This window comes from Balaenoptera ricei, chromosome 1 (assembly GCF_028023285.1).
Source record: "Balaenoptera ricei isolate mBalRic1 chromosome 1, mBalRic1.hap2, whole genome shotgun sequence".
NCBI classification, from domain to species: domain Eukaryota; kingdom Metazoa; phylum Chordata; class Mammalia; order Artiodactyla; family Balaenopteridae; genus Balaenoptera; species Balaenoptera ricei.
This window is the reverse complement of record NC_082639.1, coordinates 160,570,678-160,597,665: the sequence shown is the minus strand read 5'-3', so window position 1 is coordinate 160,597,665 and position 26,988 is coordinate 160,570,678. Positions and strand designations below refer to the sequence as shown.

Below are 26,988 nucleotides of genomic sequence, written 5' to 3'. Positions count from 1 at the left end.
AGGGCTTCTTTCCTTTGCAGAGGAAACAACAAAAACATTGGAACTTCCTCGGGGCGCCAGCCTTTGAAGCTGCTGGCTGCACCTCTCCCTTTCTTTTCAAGTCTTGGAAGCCAAAAGCTCTTAATGCTTGGCTCACCGGCCTGCACTGTGTGGCTGTCTACCCCTCCTTCTACCCCCCAGACGTCCTCTTTCACTCATTCGCTTCTCCACCAGCTCGAGGCCCCTGCATGGGCTGCATGTGTCCCCAGTGTCTCCATGAGTCCTGAGAGGTTGGAGGAGGTGGAAGGAGGGGAAAGTAAGGATTAGGAGAGGGTGAGCAAGGGTCTGGCTCCATCAGGCAGGCAGGAGCAGGACCCAGTGACCTGACTCCCAGGTGTATGCTTCAACTCAGGAGGGTTGGGGCCAGCTCCACTGGCTCCCAGCCTCCTAACTCCTCATCCTGCAGCTCTGAGGGGTCGCAAATCACCCTCAGGCAGTGCCCCCACTCCTCAAAATCGGCCCACGGGCTCCCCAGGCTAGGCCAAGCAAATCTTCTATCATTCTAGCACAACCCACCCCCCCATGACACTTGACTCCACTGGGTCTGAGCACCGGGAGGAAGAGCAGCTTTAAGGCCGTGCCCCTCAGGGCGGCACAGCATCCCAAGTAAGGCAGACCAAGAGAGGGCTATCCTCCCGACGGCTTCAGTCACATGGACACCCCTCTCCCAGAGCCCCACAGCCCTCCCCATCCTTCCCTTGGCCCTGGCGTTCAGAACCTGGCAGGACCCTCCTTGGGCAGCACCGAGACCAGCGCACATGGCTCCTTCACCACCAGGATGGGCTTCCCGGGCACCTCCCAGAGCCTGGTCGACTGTCCGGAATGCTCAACCGTATAAAGCGTGGGGGTAGAGGTGGACTCTTTTTCTTATCTCGTGATGTCCAGAGTCTTCCCAGGGATGGGCACACACCAGGCACTTAGTGAGCGTGTGCTGAACTGAATCAAACAACCCAAACCTGATCCCAGTGAGCTCCCTGAGGGAACGAGGGGCCAGCTCAGCACTGAGCAAGCTCTTCATTCCTTGAACCAGAGCAGCGGGCCCATTACTGAGGTCCTTGTACACTCGCCTACTTCCAAGTGAGACTAACCCTAGTCTCCTTACAGACCTCTAGGAATCTAACCTTAAATGTCCATTTCAAGGACCCATGACCTTGGTCAGGTCTCACTGCTGGAAAGTGCCTTTCTGCTGGAGCTTATTTCCTCAGCCCAGCAGCCATCCCCAGCAGGGAGAGCAGAGAGGAAGGGGTGAGCAGGCTTAGAGATAAGGAGTGGGGATTTGGGCAGGTAGCAGTGACTCCCTCCCCTACAGGGGATACCAATCCCTAGAACAGCCAGAGAGCAGGAAGGCAACTCAGGGACATCTTATACCCCCCCTCACATTACTGAATTAGGCTGGGGTGAAGAGGGGGTGGGAAATTTTCCCAAGAAACATGGGGACAGTAGAAATAAAAGGAGTAGTGATAAAATGCCTTGGAAATTCACAGCCCTCTATACCCTCACTCCTTCCTGCCAGGGATGTGACCACCAGCTGAGACCCCAGCCCTCCTCTCCTATCCCCAGCTCTCATCCCACCCACGCTGTTACTCAGAGGTGGCCCTTTCCCTCTGGCTCCCACCCTGGATGAGGCGGGGAGGAATCAGCAGCTAGAGCAAAGGGGAAACCTGAAAGTGACCTTTCCTCTGCCCAGAACACAGCGATCGCCCAGGTAGAGACCAGTGATAAGAAGCCCGAGCTGCGCTGGCCGAGCTGGGGTTGCTCCCGTGCCTGGCACATGTGCACATCAAAGAACACCCCCCCCATCGCGCGCGCGCACACACACACACACACACACACACACACTCTCACTCACTCACTCACCCGGCAGCGCTGAGGAGGAAGCCAACCTGGGCCACAATGACAGGATCACCTCCAGACCTACTGAAACCCCACAGACGGGTTCCTTGCCTCCCTGCTCCCCAGATGTCCTGCCTCTTCTACAAAGATTTTCTGCTGTTCCTCCCACCAGTCCTGGGAAATTTTGGAGGAACAAGGGCATGGGGAAGGCAGGGTGTGTGGCATGTAGAAGCAAATGGGAAAAGGAAGGCCAAGAAAGTCAGAGTGACTTGCCTAGGTTGCAGAGGAACAAGGAAGAGACCCCTCCAGAATAATTGGAGTAATAATAACAGTCTGAATTTGTTGCTCACATACTGTGGCCAGGCACCATTTCAAGACTTTCTATGCATTAACTTGGGCACTATGCCCAAGCCCATCTCTGCCCACTGTATTCTCATGGGCAATGTGACAGACCTAGTCAGAAATATGACTTGGAGGAGATTCCAGTGGGCTTTCTATTGAATGAGTTCACTGTGGGAGAATTAAGATTTTGATGAAGCCCAAGAGGGGTTTCTGCTCTGGTCTGTGCCCTCCCCACAGAGTCCATTTCCCCTTTGTTCCCACCCCCAGCTCCTTAGCTCTTCAAGACTTCCAGATCCCCCTTGCCCCAGATGTGACCCCATTCCCCTGCCAAGCCTGGGGAATTGTCCCTACACCCACCTCTCCTCTTCCCTTCTCACCTTCTACTTCCCCTAAGCCTCACGGCCCCCCTCTAGGTCTCTCCAGCAACTCAGGACCCGCCCTCCTTACCTCCACAGTGGGGGAGGGAGCAGGGGCACCCTTTTGTTCCTCAATATTGTCACATGGCACCTGCTATTTATCCCTGATCCGGTGGGGGATGGTAAGCGGTGGAGGGGCTGACACCGTTTGATGGGAGGCCAGACCCGGTGATACACACCTATGGCAATAGAGCACTCGACTTTTTTCAGCCATGCTGACATCATTTGGCAAGGCTGTGTGTTTGTTTAACTAGGGATCAAGTCTTCATGTTCCCTATACCTCTCTCCCTTTATTGCCCCCTCTTTCACCTTCCCACCCCTAACCTAGCATTGTAGGAGCCCTCTCTGGGGGTCCCTGGGAGCCCCTGAACTCTCTGAGAATGCGGGGAGCATCTAGGAGAGGCAGTGCCCCCACCTCGCTGCCAGCTCACCCTTTTCCGCCTCTCCGTCCCATCCCCCTCTCCTCCTAGACCTGAAGGACTGGCTGGGGATGAAGTAACCTCCCCGCCTAAGCCCCACCCTGCCTCAACCCCTATTCTTGGAATTAGGAAGTATGACGAGGGCACCTCCTCACCAGGAGCTGGGGCAGCTGGCGTGCTTGCAGATTTGCCACTCTGTCTGTCCCTATCCTGGGAAAGCCAAGGCCAGGAGAGGAGTCAGAACCCCCAGCAGAGCCCTCATGAAAGTCCTGTATCACTGGCTGGGATGGAAGGTCACCAGGGTTGTCTGATGCCACTCAGGGATGTCAGGGTTGTCTCTGGAAGGTCTGGGCCCCTTCCAACAGGAGCACTTGAGTTGGAGTCAAAGGCCTGGTTCAGTTCCCATCCCACCTCTAAGACTCAGTTTCCTCATCCACAAAATGAGAGAATTGGACTTGCCTAGTCCTCAGGTTGCCTCTGGGCCAAGCTTTCTGAGGCTGACGGGCTGCTGGGCTCTCATTTCTGTACACAGTGCACACTCAGGATTAAGAAAGCTCCCAGAGCCTTCTCCCCTTCAACACCCTATTTCTGGAATAAGATGAGGAGCGTATGGGAAAAGGGGCAGATTTTGCATTCCAGCAAAGCAAGGGATCTTCTCTCCTCTGTCAGCCTGTGTAAGAGGGAACTCCCCTAGCATCTAACCCCATTTGTATAAAGCCTGCCCACAGGGGCAGAAACAGTCCTGCGTCATCCAAATTCATCTGTGCTCTCAGAAGAATTTCCAACACCATCACCCCCTTTCCTGCCTCCCTTCCCCGGAAGCCAACAGTGGTGTACAGGCTGGACAGGTCCCAGTAAAGGAAATTCAAGGAGAAAGAGATCCCAGGCCAGGGTGGTCAGGAAAGTCTTCATAGAAGAGGAACAGGTGGGCAGGGAGAAGGAAGAGTGGGAGGAGAGGGGAGGAGGAGGAACCTAGCAGGTCTTAAGGAGGGGCAGGGCTAAAAAGGCAGAATGAGTCAGGGCATCTCAGGTAAGGAGGAAAGAGTGGACAGAGCCCCTGAGGGAAAACTGAGGAAGCTTGCTCAGGGGATGCTGAGTGGACAGCTTGGATGGAGTGGGCAGACCCAACCTACAAATCTACTGAGTCCACCAAAACAAGGCCAGGTGGTGTAAGGACGAACATGCCAGAATAAGGAGTCTGGGCTTGATCCTCCTGGAAATGAGGAAGCTGAGGTTTTCTGAGCAGGGGGTGTGGGCTGGGGAATCGGTCAGAGGGCTAATGCAGTAGTCCAGGTGTGAGATAAGACCTGAGAGAGACACCGGAAGGAAACAGCAATGGGATTTGATGAACTACAGAATGTGGAGGCTGGCAGGAGGGAAAAGACAGGGAGAAGTGTGCGGGGTGGGGAAAGGTGTCACTGAGGAAATGGGGGAATGGGGCAGGGGAGCCGGGTTAGGAGGTTTAGTAGGATCAGACATTGACAACCCCTCTCCCCACAAACACACCACTAGAACTCGGAGTCTTTGAAAGTAGCCTGGGAAGGGGCTTCGGGTATCACCGCCTGCTGCTTAGCATGGAAACAAGATCTCCCATTGCCTCCTCTTCCCTCTTCTGGTTCAGCCCCCTTGAAAATTCTGGCTATTCCTTTACAAGTGGTCTGTTCGGTGGCCAGGCATTGACTCCCCAAACGATGAGTCTTCCTCTGAAGCCGGGCTGGAGCTCTGGATTCTTCCAGAGGGTCACGATCCCCATTTATTGCTCCCATAGGGCCCGCCAGGCAAAGCACCTAGAAAGTCGGACACTTCCTGATCCAAAGAGAGGGTGGAAAGGGGAAGGAGGAGCGAGGCCATCCTGCCTTACCGGAGGCAAAGGGCTGGAAGCCTCTGAATAGTCTCTCCCAAGAGGAAGGAAGCACCTTCCTATCTTAATCATAATAATCATCTCCGTTACGATTTACTGGGTGCCCTTGGAAGACCAGCCACTTCACACCCATGATCTCATTGAATCCTCATGGCAAACACCTGGGACTGTTATTATCCCCATTTACAGATGAAGAAACTGAACCTTTGAACCCAGGTCACTCTGGCTCCAAAGCTTGTGCTGTTTACCTTATGCCACTCAGTCTCTCTCTTCTCCCATTGAAATGTCTCACGTGCCATTGCTTTTATTCTTCTCTGCCCATGTCTTCTCTGAAACAGCATTTATTGATTCACTCAACAAGCATTTGTTGGGTGCATATTAAGTGCCCAGGCAAGGGCCTGGGCACAGACACTGTGGGCAGGCTCATTCCCCCACTTCCCTGCCAGTTGGGTAGCATCCGTGGGGTTTTGCCAGACACCCAGCCCAAGCTTACAGGTCCTGGTGGGCCTCAGGGTCCTGAGACCCCCTGAGTGGAATGCACCAGCCTGACCTTCATCCACCTGGGCACAGTCTTATCCACGACAGCAACTCACATTTGCATCACTCTTTACATTTTACACAGGCCTTTCTTGTCCATTTATTCATTTGATCCTCAAAAAACCTTGTGAGGTGGATATGGTACCCCAGTTTTACTGACGAGGAATCTGAGGTTCAGAAAGGCAGTGCTGCCCCTTCCGCCTCACCAGTAAAGCCAGTGCTGCCCTTTCCGCCTCACCAGTAAAGCCAGTGCTGCCCCTTCCGCCTCACCAGTAAAGCCAGTGCTGCCCCTTCCGCCTCACCAGTAAAGCCAGTGCTGCCCCTTCCACCTCACCAGTAAAGCCAGCACCAGAACCCAGATTTCTGGGCCCTTAGTTAGTGCATTTTCCACCTCTTCCCCGGTATTCTCTTCTACAAAAGGCATCAACCAGCCTGCTCCCCTCTGATAACCTCTCATTCACCCAGGTGCTCCCCTAGGAAGCCAGTGGGGGAGCATCCTGAGCCCCCCGTGTGGTTTCTCACTCTTAACTCCATCTTGAATCTTTTGCCAAACTGGCCACGGCCATCCCACACTCCCCACCTCGCAGACGTAATCTCCCTCTAAGCCTGTCCCATCTCTTTCCTCACCCTCCTTCTTCCTCTGAGGTCCTCCAGGTGGGCTTTTCCCAGCTCTGGGGGGCAGGGGACAGGAGAGCAGACCAGCAGTTGGAGGATGGAGGAGGGAAAGATCCCTGCAGGGAGCTCCTCTGGGCCTCAGGGGCCCTGGCACTTAGTCCTGCCCTGCTCAGCACCTGGAACGTCAGCAAGGTTGCGCAAAAAGCTAGGAGGAGAGGCACCAGTACACAAGGGTGGGGGAAAGGTTAGACACAGGAAGCCGTGGGAGAGCCAGCCACCGCAGACCATCTTGATTTCCCCAAACACACCATTGTCCCCCTGGGGAAATCTGTTGGTGAAGTCCTAGGCGGTTCCTTTAAGAAGGGTCCGCTTGAGGTCACCTCAGCCATCCCCCGCCCCCAGGCAGGCTGTTTTCTCTCTTTCTTCCAAGCTGACCGGCTGAATGGTATGAGACTTTCTGCCAGGGAAACTGAGGTCTAGGGAGGCAGAGGGGCTTGTGGGGACACCACGGGATGATGTGGGGAGGGTGGTAAGGGGGAGGGGGGAGAGGATCAACCTGCTGAATCCCAGCTGTGACTCCTGCCCTTGCACTCCCACCTCCTTTTTGCCTGGTGTTCAGCGGGGGTGACGGTGATATAACAGGTGTGGAGTGCCAGCCACGTGCTGGGTGCCAAGCAAAACAGCCAGGGTGAGTGTATGCATCATCCGTGTCTGGGAAGGAAGGCCACCAGAAGAAGTGAGTCTGGTGGAAAGACTTGAAAGAGGGAAGGGAGGCACCCTGCTGGCTGGGGGTGGGGAAGACAGAATAAAAGTCTGCTGAGCTAGGATTAGAGAGAGAAGGTCCAGGCCGGAGCTGGGAAGGGATGCCCCTCGTTCTTCCCTACTCTGCTTCTCCCAAATCTTGTAAATGTCCCAGACATGAGCCAGCCCAGGCCCCGCTACGTGGTAGACAGAGCTACCTACTCCCTCACCCTCTTCGATGATGAGTTTGAGAAGAAGGATCGGACATACCCACTGGGAGAAAAACTTCGCAATGCCTTCAGGTAATGTGGCCCAGAGCCCAGACTCCTCTCTCTTCTACTCCCCACCAAAATCTTCCTGTACCAGGGCATGACTCCAGTACCAGTGTCCCTAAGACAGAACATGAGGAAGCCTCGGGGAGGTGAGATTCTGAACCCTGAATTTGAGATCCTACACCTCATCTCTACTGAGACCCCCAAGGAGGATGGGGAGTGGGAGCAAGGACCATCCACAGGCTCAGAAGGGCTGTAAACCATCCCCAACCCCCTGCATGAGGTCTCGCCATATTCTCAGGCCACTCAAGTCTCTCCTGGGATCTTAAGGGAGCTGGAGAAGGGCATGCTACCATATGGGGGTGGGGAGCTGCAGAGCCTTTACTGCTCCTGTCCCTTCTCCTGTCCTTTCCTTATCAAGAAAAATCTGAAGCCTCCCCAACCCCCGTGCACTTTGTCCTCTTTCCCTCCTGGATGCTCCTTCCTTCTCCTGGTCCAGACAATGCCCAAAGACAGCCCCTAAATTCCTGGGCTCTCCTAAAGGGTACCTACCAGGATGTGATCTCACCAGCCCCTGGGCTCTTTCCTCTCTCAGATCCCTGGAACTGTGCTGGCGGGTAGTGAAACCACGCCTATGAGGAGGGGGCTCCGCAAGGTGATCTATACCCACACTCCAGGAGCCTGAGGCTACGGGCTTTATCTTCCCCCTTCCCAGACGTCTGGCAGACCTCCCTCAGGCTTCACCAGGGTCTGGTTTGCTCTTCCTCACTCCCCTGGGGAAATAGCTGATTCAGTTACCTGAATTGAGGTCACTGGCAATGACTGAAGTAGAGATGCAGGTGGAACTGGTTCAGACTGGGGGAATCACCCACTTGAGTCTTCACTAAAAGCCCCAGCCCAACCCTACATCTCCTGGGAGGCTCCATCTCTGCCCGGTTACAGTCAAGACCTTGGGTGCCAGCATCCAGGCACCATAGCCACAGCTGTGTCCCTCAGGCAGGTGAGCTCTGCCAGTCTTTATGCCCAAAGAGTTTAAGTTTGGGTTGTTACTGTACTGGAGGGATGAGGGTATCTGCTGTTGTCCTAAAAGATTAGGATGATGGATACCATAAAGTGATGCAGGGAGCTAACAATTCCCATGTGGCTGGCAGGAGAGCCTTGAATAGTACCTGGCACACAGAAGGTGCTCCAGTAAATATTTGTTTAATGAATGAATGAATGAATGTCTAGAAAACTAATCTCTCTGTCCACTTCCCGTCTGGCTTCTGGAACCTCTGTATGGGTGTTTGGCATCTGTTCCCAGTTCTTCTCTCAGGCTTCAGATTGCTTTGCTCAATATATGACAGGCTTGCAAGTAAGGCTGGGCATGTACAAGCCCTCGAGTGGGTTGTTTCTCTTCCCCACCCAGCTCTCCATTCACGAGTCCAGTTTTCCCTGCCACAAACAAACATGAGAGAGTTCCTGCAGGCCTGATTCTGTCTTAGGACAAGCCTTTAGAGATACTTTAAGCTATTTACTACCAGTCCAACTCCCCATCCACCATCCCAGGGATGGGAGAGGCACTACCCACCGCAGAGGAGACCAGGGAGTCAGATGGTGATGGTGATGGTGATTCTGTTCCTTGAAGTGCTGGTTGGAACAGAAAATCTACCCAGACTTTACAGGGTACAAAGCATTGTCTGTGCTGATTTCAGTTTTGGGTGACATCCAGGGGACCCAGTGTCAGGGAAACTATTGTTGAGCAACAGCAAAGAGCAGGAATTGGCGCTGGGCAGGAAAGGAGGTCTAATCAGAGAGGGCCAGTGAGTCACCAGATGGGCCCTGAGTATTTGAGTTCCCTCAGCTGGGAGAAGAAAAGCAAATGCCTCCCACCCCCTTCTAGTCATCAATCCACCAGCTGTCACCCTTGAGATTGAAGGCCCTTGTTTTTACCACTCCTGAGTTTCTAATGAAAGGACCTCAAGGTGTTCAGCAAACAGGGGAGGGATCAACTCTCCCCACCCTGCGTTAACCAACAGTTTCCCCATTCTTCCCTCTCCTGATGAATTAACAGGGGAAAGAGCTCCAGCACTGGAGTCATCACACACAAAGGATGGTAGGTCAGCAGAGGCGCACCCTGCAGGGACAGTGGAGCCTTCCTTTGGGGGGGAAGTTCCCAGAAATATGGCAGCAGCCCCCACTCAGACTGAGTTTCAATTCAGACCCATTCTTTCACTTATTCATTCATTCATTTCTTCAACAGATATTTACTAAGCACCCCAGTGTAATGCACGAAGTATACAAAGCTGAACAAGAGAGCCAGACTTCTCTCCATGTTGGGTTTACTGTGTAGTGGGAGAGATAGATGAAAAGCAAGAAATTACAACACAAGGTACACACAATGCTGCAGGAGCCCAGAAGAGGGTGCCCGGGCCTGTGTTCAGTCAGACCAGAGAAAGGCCATCTGAGGTGGAGGCTGGACTTGACACCTCGGCAGGCTCAGCCACCACAAAATCCATGCCTTTAAGCCAAGTCTTATAGACTTCCCAGGTGAGCGGTCAGCAATCAGAAGACCTCCAGCTGGTGCCCAGGGCATGGTGATGGCTCTCAAGAGAAAGTCCTGCCGCATAGTGTGGGTGCTCACTGAATTTTGCTGAATGAGTGAACGAATGGATGAATGACCAAGAACAGGATATTATAATCTATTCCCAACTCAGAGTGTCCAAGCTGTGCAGTGCTAACTGGAAACCTGCCCTCTTCCCCTCCAGATGTTCCTCGGCCAAGATCAAAACCACAGTGTTCAGGCTGCTCCCCGTGCTCTCTTGGCTCCCCAAGTACAAGGTCAAAGATTACATCATCCCTGACCTTCTTGGCGGCATCAGCGGTGGATCCATCCAGGTCCCACAAGGTGAGGGGATCCCCTCAGCCAAGCCTATTTCTCTCCCCACCCCGTCCTCTGTGACCCCCATAACCCAACCATGCCCCTGGACGTTCACTGTCTTGGTCTTCTGCAGGCATGGCGTTTGCTCTGCTGGCCAACCTTCCTGCAGTCAACGGCCTCTACTCCTCCTTCTTCCCCCTCCTGACCTACTTCTTCCTGGGGGGTATCCACCAGATGGTGCCAGGTAAGGCCTCTCCCCTCTCAGCGGGCAGGTGACCTGGACCACGAGGATGGGCGGTGGGTGGCAAAGGGGGTTGGGGTGATTTCCCATCTGCATTCTCCTCTAGCTGGTGCTGCTTGGTCCTGGAGGGACCATCACTGTGAGTGTCAGTCCCAGGTCTTCTGTGACCTTGGAGAAGCCACTTAGTTTCCGTGAGCTCAGTTAGCATGACCTGTGGGGTCTCCCTCCCTGGAATGTGGGGAAGACTTGGTGGAACAAGATAATGCCATAAAGTGCTGAACAGATGTGGGAGATTACCATCTAACTCCCAGACTGGTCCCAGCAGACCACTTCAGGGACACATGGAGTTCTCCGGTGCTAAGTGAGGTGGAGAAAAAGGGCCTGATCACAAGGCCTGTTTCTGGCGCAGGCTCTGCTTATATTTCCAAGCCCATTTCCTCATGTGTCCAATAAAATAATATTAACAGTTGGGGTGAAAGCACATTGAAGAGTTGTAGATCATGGTTAGATGTGAACGGTTACTGTTATGCTGGAGAGGAGCCTTGGAGGCATGGGGCCCAGGAAGCATTCCTGGGCCCCTTTCTGGTTTCCACGGGTGTGGTCCAAACCTCTGACTTTTGCTGGCTGGGTGGGGCACCACAGGTACATTTGCCGTTATCAGCATCCTGGTGGGTAACATCTGTCTGCAGCTGGCCCCAGAGTCGAAATTCCGGGTCTTCAACAATGTCACCAATGAGAGCCATGTGGACACAGTGGCCATGGAGGCCGAGAGGCTGCACGTGTCGGCAACGCTAGCCTGCCTGACTGCCATCATCCAGGTGAGGGGGGCGGCCTCCATCTCTGCCGGGGCCCCACCTCAGGAAGGCACCAGCCCGCCCTGCCCCTGCCTCAGAGTTCCAGTTTTGACATTAAAGCTGACTTAGGGCTCTACGTCCTCCCTCTTCCCCACTTCAAGGCTACAAATGACATTGAAAATTCAGAGTATCTCTCCTTACCTGTCTCCAGCAGGTGCATAAGACCAGCATCTACACCTAATAAAACTGTCCTGAGCTAATGACTGTCTAAAGGACTTCTGGCCTCTCTCCACTACCCTTTCCAGTGCCCAGCTCTCTGCCAGCACAGTCTTCCAGTTTCTCCAACATCGCTTATCCCCCTCCTTGGAGCTTCTTCTGCTCCAAGCCACGGCATCACCTGCATGACATAAATTGCATTTCCACCACATGCAAAGGACTCTGCTAGGTTTTATGAAGGCAAACGCAGCAGGACAGAATGTAAGAGCAGGAAGCAACCTTAGAGGTTTCATTCATTGATTCATTCAGTTAATGTTTTTTGGTTGTTTCACTGTGCCAGGAACTGGGCTAGGCTCTGGGGATAAAAGATAAGTAAGAAAGAAGCCCAGTTCTCAAGGAGCTCACAGCCCAGCAGAGGAAGTAGCCATATCAACAGATAAACGTATAGGCAGTGAGATCAGCAGCATAATGGAGCTATGTACAAATAGCTTCAGGAACACCAAAGAGAAAGTCAGGGAAGGCCTCTCCTCAAAGAGAGGAGGTGACATTTGACCTCAGTCTAAAAGGATGAGTAGAAGTTGACCAGTAACCAAATGAACAAGGCATGGAAGGGACAGTCCAGGCAGGGGGAACAGCACCCCCAAGGCACTGAGGCCTAAGAGAGTGTGAACTGACCAGGGAATGGCAAGACAAGGAGTTTGGTATGGCCAGAGGGCAGGGGGCCTTTGGGGAATGGACCAGAGAAGAGGCTAGAAAGGTAGGCAGGGGCCAGACAATGAAGTCTGAAGTCCGTCCCCAAGCAGTGGCTTTGGGTCTGATTGGCAGTCGGTTTGGACCACTCAGACTATGGAGAAGATGACGGATGGGAGGTAGATGAGAATCAAGGCAGGGGACCTGTTGGGAGACTATGTAGAGGCCCAGGCAAGAGTGATAAGGTCCTAGACGAGGGTGGCGGCCAAGGAGATGAGGGGGTAGACTTGCGGAACCTTTTGCCAGGAACAAAATGAACAGGGGTTGGTCATAGATTGGAGATGGGAGGTGAGGGATGATGGCTCCCAAGTTTTTGGTTGGCCAACTGGGTGGGCAGCGGTGTCAATTACTGAGAGAGGAAACACTGGTGAGTACCAGGTTCATTTTACAGACGAGGAAACTGGAGCCAACAAGGTGAAGTGTCAGAGGCCTGTGCCCTGAGGGACTAAAGGTCTGCTGGCAGGAGAGGGCGAGACAAGGTCATGATGGACTCATTTCCCTAGAGCTGCTGCTATCCCAGGGCTGCACGGAACTCCAGCCCTGGGTTTGAGCCAGGCAGGTGTGGGAGCTGCTGACCCATCTTGGTCTCCCCCCGCCACCCCTCTCCTCTCAGATGGGCCTGGGCTTCGTGCAGTTCGGTTTTGTGGCCATCTACCTCTCTGAGTCCTTCATCCGGGGCTTCATGACAGCTGCTGGCCTGCAGATCCTGATCTCCGTGCTCAAGTACATCTTCGGACTGACCATCCCCTCCTACACAGGCCCAGGGTCCATCGTCTTTGTGAGTCTAGGAACGCACCTCTGTGAATAGAGAGGGGCTTGAGCAGACACATGAGCCAAGTTCACTGTCTTAAGAAGTTCAGAGAGGATTCCAAGAAGTTCCCACTTTGGGAGGGAGTGTCAAACACGTGACCTTGAGGGCTTGCTGAGGTTCTCTGTGGTTAAACCCTGCAGAAAAGCAGAGGTACACTCGCCATCAGTTCCTCGTTCCAGTGCCTCAACCCCTCCCTGCCTGGGAAGTCTTTCCTTGTGTCTAATCTCCATCCCTCCTCCTTTAGCTTGAACTCTTTCTAGAGAAAGAGGAAGGGAATCTGCCTTCCCATCCCAGCATGAGCTCCAGACATGCCCTTTGGGAGAGGGTGGTGGAAAGTGGGATCCTGAGCAGGATCTGGATTCTGCTTTGGTGCCTCCACGAGAGCTGATGACACCCCTTCACTGGCTCAGATGCTGGGTGGGAGTGGTATGGGAGGAAGGGGTGGGAGCCCACGAGCATGATGCTCTCTCCCACAGACCTTCATTGACATTTGCAAAAACCTTCCCCACACCAACGTCGCCTCGCTCCTCTTCGCCCTCATCAGCAGCGTGTTCCTGGTGCTGGTGAAGGAGCTCAACACCCGCTTCATGCACAAGATCCGCTTCCCCATCCCTACAGAAATGATCGTGGTAAGGACCTTGCCCAGGGGTGGAGGGCTGGGGCCCAGGCAAGAGAGGCTGTGAAAAAAGGAATCCAGCTCCAGTCAGAGCCAAGGGAGCCCCTCTACCCACCCGGCCCCCCGCCCACTCGCCCACTGTGAGCCAGCAGGACAGAAGTCAGGGGTGAATCCACTCCTTCCCCCTGTATATGGCTCCCACTCTTCCTGATCCTCAGGTTGACCCCCCTCAAGGAGGCAGGGGAGTGGGATCTGGGGTCCCCAAAGAAAAGGGAAGGCTTGAGAGGGACCCCTGCCCTGGCCCCAACTTATAGCCAATCCCAATTCTCCACTTTGGGGTTTGCAGGTAGTGGTGGCAACAGCTATCTCTGGGGGCTGCAAGATGCCCAAAAAGTATCACATGCAGATCGTGGGAGAGATCCAACGAGGGTGAGTCCAGGTGGCTGGGAAGCCTGGCCCCACACCCACTGCACCCCCCCAGGTTCAGAGTCAGAGATGAAATGAACTCTATGAAAGTACATTATAAACTCTATGACACTGACCAGCTATGAATTATTACTATTACTAATTATGGAGAAGAGCCACGCAATGCTGGCTGTTTCCTGACGGTGAGTCATGAAACACTCCCCGCGAAAGTCTCATTTGATGGATGCTGTTAAAGCAAAGCCGCTCTGATCAGCCCTTCTCTGGTTCTTTGCCTTGCTCTAATACATTGGCTCTTTTATCCACGTGGAAAGGAAGCCGTTAGGACTAACAAAATACACTGAGCGTCTACTCTGTGCCAGGCACCACACTGGGCCTTGAGAGGGGAGGGGAGGTGCTTATGCTGCAGAGCTGGAGCAGGCAATGGAGAAAAGGCCCCACAGCACTGGGGGCTGCGGATATGCGGACGAGGGCGCGTGAAGAGTCCAGAATCTGGATGTGAACAAATAAGGCCCTATTGCTTACTAGCCCTGTGACCTCAGGCAAGTTATGTTCTCTAAGCCTCAGATTTTTGCTTTGTCAAGGGGAGTGATGGTAGCGGCCCTGCAGTATGGTACTGAGGATTCAAACTGAAAGGGGTAATTCATGTAAAGGCCCTGGCACAGAGTGTTGCCCAGCCGGTCCCTGTGGGTTGATGAAGATCGCGGTGCCCTCCCTCTCCTCACACCCTTGGGCCCTGCCTCCTTTCTGGCTCCTTGGCAGGTTCCCCACTCCCGTGTTGCCTGTGGTTTCACAGTGGAAGGACATGATTGGCACAGCCTTCTCCCTGGCCATCGTGGGCTACGTCATCAACTTGGCTGTGGGCCGGACCCTGGCCAGCAAGCACGGCTATGACGTGGATTCTAACCAGGTAGGTCCAGCCACCCCCAGCAGGGCTGAGCAGGAAGGGCCAGGGCCCACAGAGGCCTGGCAAGAGATGTTTTGGGGCTCTGGGCTTAGGTGAGGAAGGCTGCCTGCTAGTGGGGAAGGGGGACTCTAACACCAAAAGGCTGACTTCTACTTGATTGGGAGTATGTGGCTTTATAGCAGTAGGGTCACTCTCAAGTTCAAGATCCAGCTTGCAAGGACAACTGTGTTTGGTCTATACCCTGCACCCCACCCCCAGCTTCCAATCCTGTGCCCACAGGAGATGATCGCCCTGGGCTGCAGCAACTTCTTCGGCTCCTTCTTTAAAATCCATGTCATTTGCTGTGCTCTCTCTGTCACTCTGGCTGTGGATGGAGCTGGAGGAAAATCCCAGGTGAGCGCTGGACCAGGGGAGTGTGGGAGGGATGGGGGAGTAGCAGAACAATTGCCCCGGAGAAGCCAGGCCAGCTGCTTCTCCAACCTTCCTCTCCCCTCCTTAGCCTCCAGTTGACCAAAGGCATCTATTGGAAACAAAACAAGAGCGAGAATTTCACACCTATGCCTTGTTTCCAAACTCTTTCTCTGAATAGATGTCAAGCCTGTGCGTCTCCCTGGTGGTGATGATCACGATGCTGGTCCTGGGGTCCTATCTCTACCCTCTCCCCAAGGTAAGAGCACAGCACGAGAGCAGAGGCCAGCGAGAGACTCCAATAAGAGCAGGTCCTAAGAGCTGTGTGGCACTTTACAGATTACAAAGTGCCATCATTGTCATACTTTGTCCCAGTCACAACCTGTGAAGTAGTAACGCAGGTTTTACTCTCCCCATTGTACAGGTGAGGGAAACTGAGGCTGAGAGGGTCTAGGTGATCTGCTTGTGGTGACAAGGCTCACAAGTGCAGGGCTGGTCACAAACTCCAGCCTTCTGACTTCAGAGTCCACGCCCAAGTCAATGTTTACAAGTCAGTGTGGGCACCTGGCTAGGAGGGCTCTAGGCACGGGCTGTGTGGGGATGAGGGAAAAGGGGAAGGGCAAAGATGGGGCCAGGGGCTCTATGACTCTAGCACCTGCACTCCAACCCTAAGATTGAATGCAAAGATTTGGGGTCTCTGCCAGCAGAGATCTTCTAGAACTGCAACTCTGTCCTGCCAGGTTTCAGGGTCAGGTGTTTGCAGGAAGGGCAGGAAAAAGTGGACACCCCAGGTGACAAGGAACAATGTTCTGCTTCCCCAGGCTGTGCTAGGAGCCCTGATTGCTGTCAACCTCAAGAACTCCCTCAAGCAACTCGCCGACCCCTACTACCTGTGGAGGAAGAGCAAGCTGGACTGTGTAGGTATTGGGTGGCCTCTGGGTACCCATTGTGCCCTTGCCACCTCCTCCAACCCCACAGCCCTGTCATTTCTTCTGTCAGTGATCCCTCTGGTCGGCTGCTCGCTGATTAGCATAACCGAGTGCTAACAGCTCAGGTTTTGGAGTGAGACATCTTATGTTCAAATCCTAACTCAGCTGTTCACTGGCTTTATGACCAATGGAGAGTCCCTTAACCTCTCTGAGACTTGGCTTTCTCATCTGTGAAATGGGTATCTTATACTCTCTACCCCCCACCTCAGGATGCTTATGAAATGAGATAATACGAGTAAGGAGCACATTGTCAAATTGTATCTTGTGTTCAATAAAATTTAGCTATTATTATTTTTATGATTTATAGTTCCAAAGAAAGCTAAATGAAATCATTTTAAAAAACAAAAAAACCTAGAACATAAAGCCAGCGGACCAGGATCTTGAGCAGGTTACCAGACTTCTCTGGAGTTCTGTTTCCTCATCTGTAATGCGGGTGATGGTCATGGCTGCGTCACACACTGGCTCTGAGGATTAAATGAGATCATAATGGGAAAGCACCATGTAACCATAAAACAATCAGCAAACATGACTTATTGTTTTGATTAGTCACATTCCCAACGCATCTTCCACTGGGCAGTTGAAATGAGGCTACCATATATTGATGACACTGCCTCATCCCCACTTAAGCCCCACCATAAGCTGTGAGAAAGGATTTACTAACCTTCTTTCAAGATGATGAAACCAAGCCTCAGAGAGGTTTAGTAACACATCAAAGGCCACAGAAGTAGTAAGTGGTAGAGTCAGGACTGGAACCCCAAATCTTAGACTCCAAACCTCTGGACTGTACTGTCTCCTAGGGGAGAAGGTACACTTGCACAGTATGAGAAGGAAATCCTTAAAGCCAGAGAAGTGAGTGGTCCATCTGGGGTCCCCCAGGGAGTGAGGGATGACGATAGGGAGAAAAATGATGTCCCAGTTCCCACCCCGAGAGATCTGCTTTTATCACATCCCAACAATCCCCCCCACTATGACAATAGTTCCTGATATTTACATAGTGCTTTGGGTTCCCATCTGATCTTCACAATTCTCTATAAGAGTGTGGGCAGATTTATTTCCTTCAGAGGAACATGGGGGACTCTAAAACACCACAGGAGGCAACTGTCAAAACTGCATCCAATCCTGCCCCACAACGCACACAACCAGGCCCCAGGCTATCAGATCAGGAAATGTAGCTGAGCACGTGTCAGGCACACAGCTTACTATCAGATGGAGGAATGGAACTCAGGTTTACTGAGCACTCACTGGGCGTCCATCACTAGGCTAGGACCTTATCTTCCTTAACTCTTTAATCCTTTCATGAAGCTGGTATTATTATTCCCCCTTTGTGAATTAGGCAACTAAGGATCACACAGCTAGTAAGTAGGAGAATGAAATTTGGAACCCAGGCATATCTGACCCAAGACTCCTACTCTTCTCACTGAGCCATCCTGACTCCCTGTGTATGCTGGGGTTGTCTATTAGCAACCAGACAAGATCAGGGAGCCGCACTCAATCTAAGGGAAATGGGCAAGTGTAACCAAAGCTCAGTTACATAAAACAGTGCAAAAATGCCGTGAAAAGGGAAGGGTGGGTCTGAGGTTGTGCTCGCAGAGAATGACCTTGGCTGATCCAGGAAGACTTCCCCAAAGGGGCACTTTTCTCCCCAGGCCTGCTTTGACGTCTCTCTCTTCACAGTGCATCTGGGTGGTGAGCTTCCTCTCTGCCTTCTTCCTGAGCCTGCCGTATGGTGTGGCAGTGGGTGTCGCCTTCTCCATCCTGGTTGTGATCTTCCAGACTCAGTTGTAAGTAACAGCCCCTCCCCACAAGGCACAGCAGTGGGGCCCCTGGGCCAGTCTGCCAAGGGCTCCCATGTGAGGCCTGGCCCAGCCCACTGTGTACTGTCACCTTCTGGGCCTGGCACTGGAGGGGCTACCAGGCCCAAGGAGACCCTGGCCCAGCCAGGACTTCCGGCACAGGCTGGGCTGCCTGACTTCCCATATCCTGAAAACCCAGGGGAAGCCATCACAGTCTTGGAGGGCTGGGGGACCAGAGTAAGTAGGAGTCAAGCAAGTGGGTGAGACTCAGTGCCCTTTCAAGGGTGCTACTAGACCCCAGACCAAATGGAACCCCACCCCAAGGGAACAGCAAGCCAGAGGACAGCTACGTCCTTGCTATAAAAACATTAAGTGGGCTTCCCTGGTGGCGCAGTGGTTAAGAATCTGCCTGCCAATGCAGGGGACACGGGTTCGAGCCCTGGTCCGGGAAGATCCCACACCTGTGCTCTAGAGCTCTCGAGTCACAACTACTGAGCCCATGTGCCACAACTACTGAAGCCCGCGCACCTAGAGCCCATGCTCCGCAACAGGAGAAGCCACCTTAATGAGAGGCCTGTGCACTGCAACGAAGAGTAGCCCCCGCTGGCCACAAATAAAAAGAAAACCCGTGCGCAGCAACGAAGACCCCATGCGGCCACAAATTAATTAATTAATTTATTTATTTATTTATTTATTTAAAAAAAAAAGTTAAGTGAAACAGACCAGTGGGTCCAGGCCAGGGCAGAAAGGATGCTGAATATCCAGGAAACCCTGTCTTCTCTTCTTGAGAACTCAGAACCAGGAAGTGGTGACTTTAGGGACATTTAAGCATGTCACCTTGCTTACTCCCCACCCTTTCTCCCCCCCTGAGCCCCAGCCTGGGAGCTATGTCAAGGAGCTGCCTGTCAACCCTCTAATTATAGCCCAGACACAGGCCATCAGGCATATGTCTCCAGTGCAGAAAGACAAACACAAAAACCCCAGGGTGAGGAAGGGACCCTCTCTTGGCCTGCCTCTGCCCAACCCCCAGCCCCAGTGTCCCTCCAGGCCCATCTGCTAATAGCATTCTCTTATGTTTTTCTTTTCCTTCTTCATCCAGTCGAAATGGCTATACTTTGGCCCAAGTCATGGACACTGACATTTATGTGAACCCCAAGACCTATAATAGGGTGGGTAATCCAAGCTTGTGACCTCCCTCTTTTGCCCTACCCCCACCCCAAATAAAAGGGTTTTTTTAAAAAAAAAAAAAGCCAATAAAGATAGTGCTGCTAACTGAGCTGAGTCTTCCTGTCACAGGCCCAGGAAATCCAAGGGATAAAGATCATCACTTACTGCTCCCCTCTCTACTTTGCCAACTCGGAAATCTTCAGGCAAAAGGTCACTGCCAAGGTAAGGCTCAGTCCTCTGGTGACCAGAGGGGCTGGACAGAGCGTGCCTGGAAGATGCAAGAAAAGGAGCTGGGAGCTGAGAGCAGGCCACTTCCAAAGAGGGTAGAGGTTAAGACTGCTCTCCGTTCTCTCCCTACAGACAGGTGTGGACCCCCAGAAAGTATTGCTGGCCAAGCAAAAATACCTCAGGAGGCAGGAGAAGGGGAGAACAGTGCCCACGCAACAGAGGAAGTCCTTATTTATGAAAACCAAGGTGAACTGAAGCTAGAAACAGCCCATGCCCTCTCCCCTGCCCTCTCTGATCTTGTTACCTGGTACCCCACCTCCCAGTACCCTTGAAGTCAAAGACATCAAGTCTCTCTGGCCACTGCCTGGTGGGTATTGCCTGGTGGACATCTTCTCCTTAGACGAGGAGCTGTCAGCTCTTAGGGTAACCACTGAACTCCCACGGCCCGTCCTCATTTTCTGGCTAAGATAGGATATGCCCATGGACTTATGCACAACCCCATAGGGGGAGCAGCAGTGAATTTCCTGGGGTACCCAGCCAACCTAGATCTAGCGAGGTGGATGTAGGTGTGGGAGTTCTGCGGAGAAGAAGGCAGACATGGATAAATGCAAAAAAGGAACTCAATTGTTTCCAAAGGGCCTTTCTCTCAGAGCAGAGTGGGCTGAGGCTTCAGTGCCTCTCTTGGAAGGGTTGTGGGAGACCAAACGTGCAGGCCCTACCTAAGGAAGGGGCTTTGGGAGATGCCGGTCCTATGGGCTTTTGGGGGCTTATATTCACCACCACCAGGTTCAGTTACCTCCACCTGCACGCTCCTTGCCCCAGCTTCAGCCACAGCAAAGTCTGACTGAGTGTGATGATCCCTGACTCTCTGCCCTCCTACTCCCGCCCTCCAGACTGTCTCCCTGCAGGAGCTTCAGCAGGACTTTGAGAATGGCTCCCCAACTGACCCCAACAACAACCAGACGCCTGCTAATGGCGCCAGCGTGTCCTATATCACCTTCAGCCCTGACAGCTCCACAGCTGCCAGTTGTGAGCCCCCGGCCTCTGCTGAGCCCAGTGACATCCTGGCCAGCGTCCCACCCTTTGTCACCTTCCACACCCTCATCTTCGACATGAGTGGGGTCAGCTTTGTGGACTTGATGGGCATCAAAGCCCTGGCCAAGGTGAGGCCCTCGGGTGGAGGGAGTGCCAGCCCACCCCCCAACCCTAACCGTCACCCCTGCCCTCCTACACTCCCTTTCCTTGGAGCCCTCATTTCAACCAACTGAGCGAGATAGCTCACCAAGGAACCTAACAACTCCTAAGATCCCTTTTCCCCAGATGCTACCAGGACAGAATGCTCTCTGCAGAGCAGGCCCAGACAGCACAAGGCAATGCCTGCCTGGGGAGGGACACCAAAGGCAGGCCCCGCTGGTCCGCCCTGTCCTAGCACCCCTCTGTAACAGAGTCCACCCCAAGTTCCCTCTCAGGCTGCCAGGAACCCACCCCAGGGTCCTCTGAGTAGAGTTCAGCTTGGCCCTGGTTCGTGGTCTGCCGTTCCTTCCCACACTCACCCAGACACTCTAGCGTCAGCCGGTTCTGGCCAACAGAGGAAAGAAGACATAATATCAGTGCCCCACATCCTTAGACCAAACACACAGCTCACAGGATACCTTGAATAAATGTATCCATCTGATAACTTTTCAACGGCCACTTCCGATAACAAGGAGTCAGTAAACCTCAGAGGCTGGCCCAGAGAGAAGCAGCCCAGAGAAACCGAGGGGTACAGAGAGCACATAGGCTGATGGCATCATCAGCCAGGTGCACAGGAGGCTCCATGCCCAGCCCTGGGCTCCACCTGCTTCCCTAGCCTGGACCTGGCATGAAGCTGGGCAAAGCAGTAGCCTCTCTGGGCCTCGGTCCTCCCCTGCAGTTTCTGCCTGAAGCCACGAAGTCAGGAAAGAGGTGGAGTCCAGGACTCTAAGCTACTGAAAGAAAAGATCTGGCCCCATAAGAAGGGGTCATGGGGACTTTAAGTGGCTGCCTCATTGGCAAAGTCCCATGTCCACCCACTTTCCAGAGAAGCAGTCAGCCAGCACTCCAGGGAGAAGTGGTGTGCTTTGCTGCTATTTTTATCTTTGGCTGCCAGGGCTCTCGGGGCTGCTTATTTGTTTGGCTTCCCCTCTGATGTGCGTTTTGTGAATCAGTTTTCAGGCCCACTCAGAACATTCCTTTCCTTTTGTCTCCCTACCCAACACCCTCCCAACTCCTCTAGCTGAGCTCCACCTATGGGAGGATCGGTGTGAAGGTCTTCTTGGTGAACATTCATGGTAAGAGAAGGAGGACGTTTAGGCGACTGGAAGGCTGGCAAGGGGCTGGGGTGGGAATAGGTGGGTGGGATGCTGAGTAGTGAGTGGGGTAGAAACGAGAACAGCCAAATGTTCCCCTAAACTACTGGCTGCTCATAAGCGTTTGGGGCACAAGTTAGAAGAGACTACAGCCGGGTTAGATAACATCCTAGGGGTCTCAATTAGAGAGTGGGGGGATCATGGAGTTAAGAAATGACAAGTAGGATTCTAATTTGCCCACCACTAATTTGCCACGTATCTTTGGCCAAGTCACTTCATCTGTCTAGGGATCGATTGCCACCTACATAAAATGAGGCCGACTAGATAAATTTGGGAATCTTCTCCAAATCCAAACGTCTATGAATAAGCACAAAGCATAGATATACCATAACTATCCAGGGAAGACACAGATACACAGTTTTATATGCACACAGTCTCCAGGGCCCACATACACAGCCCCAAACCATGTCCACATCGCAGTGGACTTTCACCTCATCAGCATGTGTGCAGAGTGCAGGGACACGGACACACAGCAAGAGCGCACAGACACACAGGAGAGAGGGAAGGGGCACATACTTGCACACCCCGTTTCCCGCGGAGGGTCAGCAACTCCCAGCAGGCCTAGCCAGCTTCGGCGCTGGCCTGAGCACAGCCCAGGCTCCGTGCAGGCTCCGTTCAGGAAGAGAGTCCGCACTGGCAGTGACCTGCTCTGCGTGTGCTCCAGAGTTAGAATCAGAGGCTCCCGCCGACCCTCACCAGACACTCCTCAGGAAATCATGTCCAGGATTGGGTAGGAATAAGGGCTCTTCCACACACTGGACATTGTAGGAAAGGTCTGGGTAAACAATAGGAAGGACGGACCCTCAAGGGACAGAATGGGCAGACGTTTTAGCCTTTCCCACTCGAATCACCACGAAGTACCAACTCCCTGAATCAAACTGCTTCCTTCTGCCCTGGGGTGAAGGTTCAGCATCCTCAAGCTCATGTTGCCCTCTGCTGTCCATAAATGATACTGCAAAGCCAATGCGAAGGCGCTAGGATATAGCAAGAGCACAACCCTCAGGCCTCTCTCTCCATCTCCTTCAGGCCCTCTCACCATTTTCCCCCACCCCCAACTCCTGTCCACAGCGGTGTTACCTTTTGAAGGTGATCTTTCCCTCCTTCCAGCCCAGGTGTACAATGACATTAACCATGGTGGCGTCTTCGAAGATGGGTGTCTAGAGCGCAACCACGTCTTTCCCAGCATACACGACGCAGTCCTGTTTGCCCAGGCAAAGGCCAGGGAAGTGGCCCCAGGACGCAACTTCCAAGGGGTAAGGTCCCTGCACCTGAGGAATCCTAGGCCCTGGGTCACTGAAGTAGCAGGACGGTTTGGGTTCCAACACCAATTCTGTCAATTAACTTTTCTGAATCTCAGTTTTCTTATCTGGGGAATGGGTACTCTAAGGTAACATTATCTACCACGGGATTTTTCTTTTGTTTTGGTTTTAAGATTAACTGATAATTGTATCTTTTATGTCACTTGAACGAGTTTTGTATATTACAAAATCCTTATTAATATCAATTTCCAGATCACACAAACACCCAAAGCATAGCAGGTTATGCCTGGTATTCTGGCATCGCTCACCCCTGCTATTCCTTCACTCTTTCTACAAGAGGCTTTGGGAAAGGGAGGGGAGTAAGCCTGCCTGTTTTAATTTAGCAGAGCTTGGAGATTTCAGGCTGGTGATGGATGAAGAGTGTGGATCAGAGTTTTGTCTCAGCTTCTTGACATTTAATTTACTAGCTCAGTAAGCGGTATGCAAATGAGCTACAAATAACACTGTCTACAAATAACACTCCAGAAAGCTGGGGAGGCAGAAAAAGCCCATCCCACTGGGGTCCCTGCCCAGGCATCCCCAGCCGACGCCACCTCCCAGGCTCCCTTGCCAGCTCAGCTTCTGCCCTTGGCCTCCCAAGACTCTGTGCCCCAGTCCATGAAACAGACCTCTTCTGCCCTCTGTGGGTCATAAGAAAGGCTTTTCTGGCCCTAGAGCAACCATTTGCTCTTCGCTTTAAGAGACTGATGAGGGTGAAGCCATCTGTTCTAAGCGCTGAAAGCCTGCCCAGGGAAACACGGGGCCTGGCGCCTGCCTACCACACAGAGGGAAACTGTGAGAGCAGCGGCCTTTCTAGCCTCACGCACCTTGTCACCAGAGCAAAGAGAGGGAGATTCCAGAAGAATCCTCATCATCCGTTATTGCACAAATAATGTCCAGTATTTACAGTTTATATATTCTTAAAAATGTATATTATATGTATTGTGTATTTAACTATTACAGAATATATTCATATCTATAAATGATACACACACACACCCTTTTCAACAGCATGGTGAGGTAGAGAGCCAGCAGAGTGAGTCTGATTATCCTACTTTTACAGATGAGGAAACAGATTCCCAGAGAAGGGAAATGGATTCGCAGGTCAGGCAGCTAGCCAGTCATCCTTGTAAGCTAGGTAAACCTTCCCTGCCTCTGAAATGCCCACCAAGGAAGCCCACCCTGATGTACACCTGTCTGCTGTGAGGAGGAAAGCCACAGCTGTGCTGTATTTTGAGAGGCAAATGAGGGAGGTGAAGGAAAGGTCAAGAGGGCAAGTTATGCATCAGAACACATGGTGCCCCCCCACACCCCGGAGCCTGCCATTGGTGCCAGACCGTCATTCAGTCACTGCAGCTCATTTTTGCACTTGTTTCCCCCATCCAGGCTCCAGTGGACCCTGAGCTCTCTTTGTACGATTCGGAGGAGGACAGTCCCAGCTGCTGGGACTTAGAGCAGGTAAGCTGAAGGCTGGTGGTCAGGAGGAAAAGGAAGGAGACCTTCTCAAACCCAAAGTGTTGGCTGGGCTCTCCCATCTCCAAGCCAGAGCAGTCACCTTGAAGGCAACAATGTTTCTTTCTCATCTTTCTTTTAATAGGAGATCTTAATTCTTCTCACTTCCTGAAATGCATCATGGGGAAAGGGAGAGTCACTGGACCAAGTCCTGGATAACTAATATCTATTCTTAACTCTCCAACGCACTCGCTACTCGATCTTTGGCAAGCCACATAACACCACCAGGCCCCAGTGTTTATCATTGTAAAATAAGGGAAATATGGGGAATACCTTGTCCTATCTACCTAACAAGATTAGTGGGGGATGCTTTTGTTCTCTTGTTAATTCAACTGGTATTTATGGAGTGCCTACTACTTGCCTGACACTATCCCAGGGTGGGCACATAGCAGTGAACAAAACAAAGATCCCTGCCCTTAGAAAACTTACATTCTGGTAGGATCAGATGAATTCTAGGGATACATGAGGGATACAATTACTGCACGTGGATGGGCTTTAAGAGCTAAGAGCTATGCAGGTGTGAAGTCTTACTTCACATAGAGCCCTATGGTCCTGACATGAAAAGTAGCCCCACCCCAATGCCCTGAATTAAAAGAAACCAGATCACTAGGTTTAGAGAAATTTGGCTCTGGCTCTATAAGAAGTAACATCTCACTTTGTGCCTCTTCCCATTCTTTTTGGGTATGAGTTCCATGGTCCTCTAAACATGTCTCTGGGGGTGCTGAGGGCATGCAGGAGGCATTAGGAAAGAGAGCCGGGGCCACAAAGATTTGGCGGATGGATTTCTGGGTCCCCATGGAATCTCCAGCACATTCCAAAAACCTGGGTAGGACCAAAATAGCTTATCAGAGCAAGAAAGGACTTCAGAGATTGTCTGATCTCAACCCTCATTTTACCTAATGAAGAAAGTGGAACGAAAAAGGAGGCCAGGACCTGTGAAAGTCACACAGCACACCAGAGGTGATTCAAAATTAGATTTCAAGCATCTTCTCTTGTCACCTCTGTACCAGTTCACCTCTTAGGCCGACCCTGCCTCTCCCCGGTTCACATACACACGTGCACACACTCACACACACTTCCTCAAAATGCCTCTTTCCGGCCAGGGGTTCATAGGGTTACCTGGAGATTGCGACCGCTCTGAACCCAACAGGTCTGATGCTGTCTCTCCCCCTCCCACTTCCTCCCTGTGGCCCTGCAGGAGATGTTCGGCAGCATGTTTCATGCAGAGACCCTGACCGCCCTGTGAGGGCCCAGCCGGTTCCCGTGCTGCCTGCAGAGCACCTGGCACCTGGGACTCCCATGAAGGATGAGATCATGGGATCATGATCATCTCCTGGGATCATGGAGAGCGGCGGGTAGAGGAGAACACCTCCACCAGGACTCCAGTACCTCTCCATCCTCCTCCTCCTCTCTCATTCCCCTCCCGGCATCTCTAGAGCAAGCCAATCTCAATGGCAGGGAGAGACACCTCTCCATCCTTCTGCTGACCCTCAGGGCCCCAGCCAGCAGCAAGCAAGCCTCCTGCCCACTCCACCGCTCCCACCCACAGCCTGCCTGTGGCAGCTGACAGGACCCCCGACTGCTGGACTTTGAGCCAGGAACAGAGAGGAAGCCGTGTGCTGACGTACAGTGCAAGCTTCGAAAGTGTCCTGGCTCCAGCATGGCTTGGTGTCAGATGGTGTCAAGCTGTCACAGGACACAGAGGCGAACTTGCTTAGGACTCTGTGGCTTGCCCTCTCCAACTGCCCAGAGTCTGTCTCTGGCAGCTCTGTGCCCCTGGGACCATGTGCTCCCACAACCCAGGTATCTCTGTCTTGGTGACTATGTCCCCTTCCTCCTCATCTCAAGGCTGCTGAGACCTCCACTACTATTTAGCACATCAGACTCTAGCCTGGGGAGTGGCTACCAGAGCTACCACCCCAGGGGCAGCCCACCAAGGTAGCCACACCAGCCTCCTGAAACATTATCACTCCCCCTGCCCTCAAGGGCTGCTTCCTTCTACTTGAGACCAGGTAGGAACCCAAAAGGGACAGTGGGGTAGCTGGCAGAATCCTCTGGCAGCCCAGCAATAGATACTAGTTATTCTGCACAAAAGCTTTCCCTCTTTGTACTGGAGATGTGGAGGGGCAGGGGCGCTAGTACCAATCCAGGGCAAACTGGTGGGACCTGAGCCCCGACAGTCTCCCTAACCTTAGCAATGCCTCCCCCACTTGGGAAATCTGCCTTGTCCTCTTCATTTGGCAAAGAGCCAATGATTTTAACTCTCCCTTATCAGCTTGGAGCCTGAATCGTTCAGCCAGGCAAGGGAGGACACCCCACCAAGGGCATATCCCAACTGGGTATCAAGCATGGGGAAGGGCTGATCCAGACTGGGTCTTCCTCCACAGGGATTCCTTAACAAACTCAGGACCTGAGGCCATCTCCTTCTAGGAGAGATGAGAAGAGGGGTTAAGTTCTCTCTATACATAAGAAGGTAGAGAAACCCCACTGTTGACTTGAAAATAAATAGGTTC

The 26,988-nt window shown here is 52.7% G+C and overlaps 1 protein-coding gene across 1 annotated transcript; it reads left to right on the top strand.

Moving 5' to 3' along the window:
* The first annotated feature begins 6,980 nt into the window (after window positions 1-6,980).
* Window positions 6,981-25,721, top strand: SLC26A9 (solute carrier family 26 member 9). Its single transcript, XM_059904861.1, has 20 exons — window positions 6,981-7,105; window positions 9,823-9,962; window positions 10,069-10,179; window positions 10,819-10,994; window positions 12,550-12,714; window positions 13,224-13,376; window positions 13,710-13,792; window positions 14,549-14,696; window positions 14,973-15,086; window positions 15,283-15,360; window positions 15,923-16,018; window positions 17,765-17,871; window positions 18,983-19,052; window positions 19,180-19,272; window positions 19,411-19,524; window positions 20,172-20,441; window positions 21,533-21,587; window positions 22,773-22,918; window positions 24,350-24,421; window positions 25,674-25,721. Exons 1-20 carry the CDS (start codon window positions 6,981-6,983, stop codon window positions 25,719-25,721), a joined length of 2,364 nt encoding a protein of 787 aa, XP_059760844.1.
* The last annotated feature ends 1,267 nt before the right edge of the window (window positions 25,722-26,988 follow it).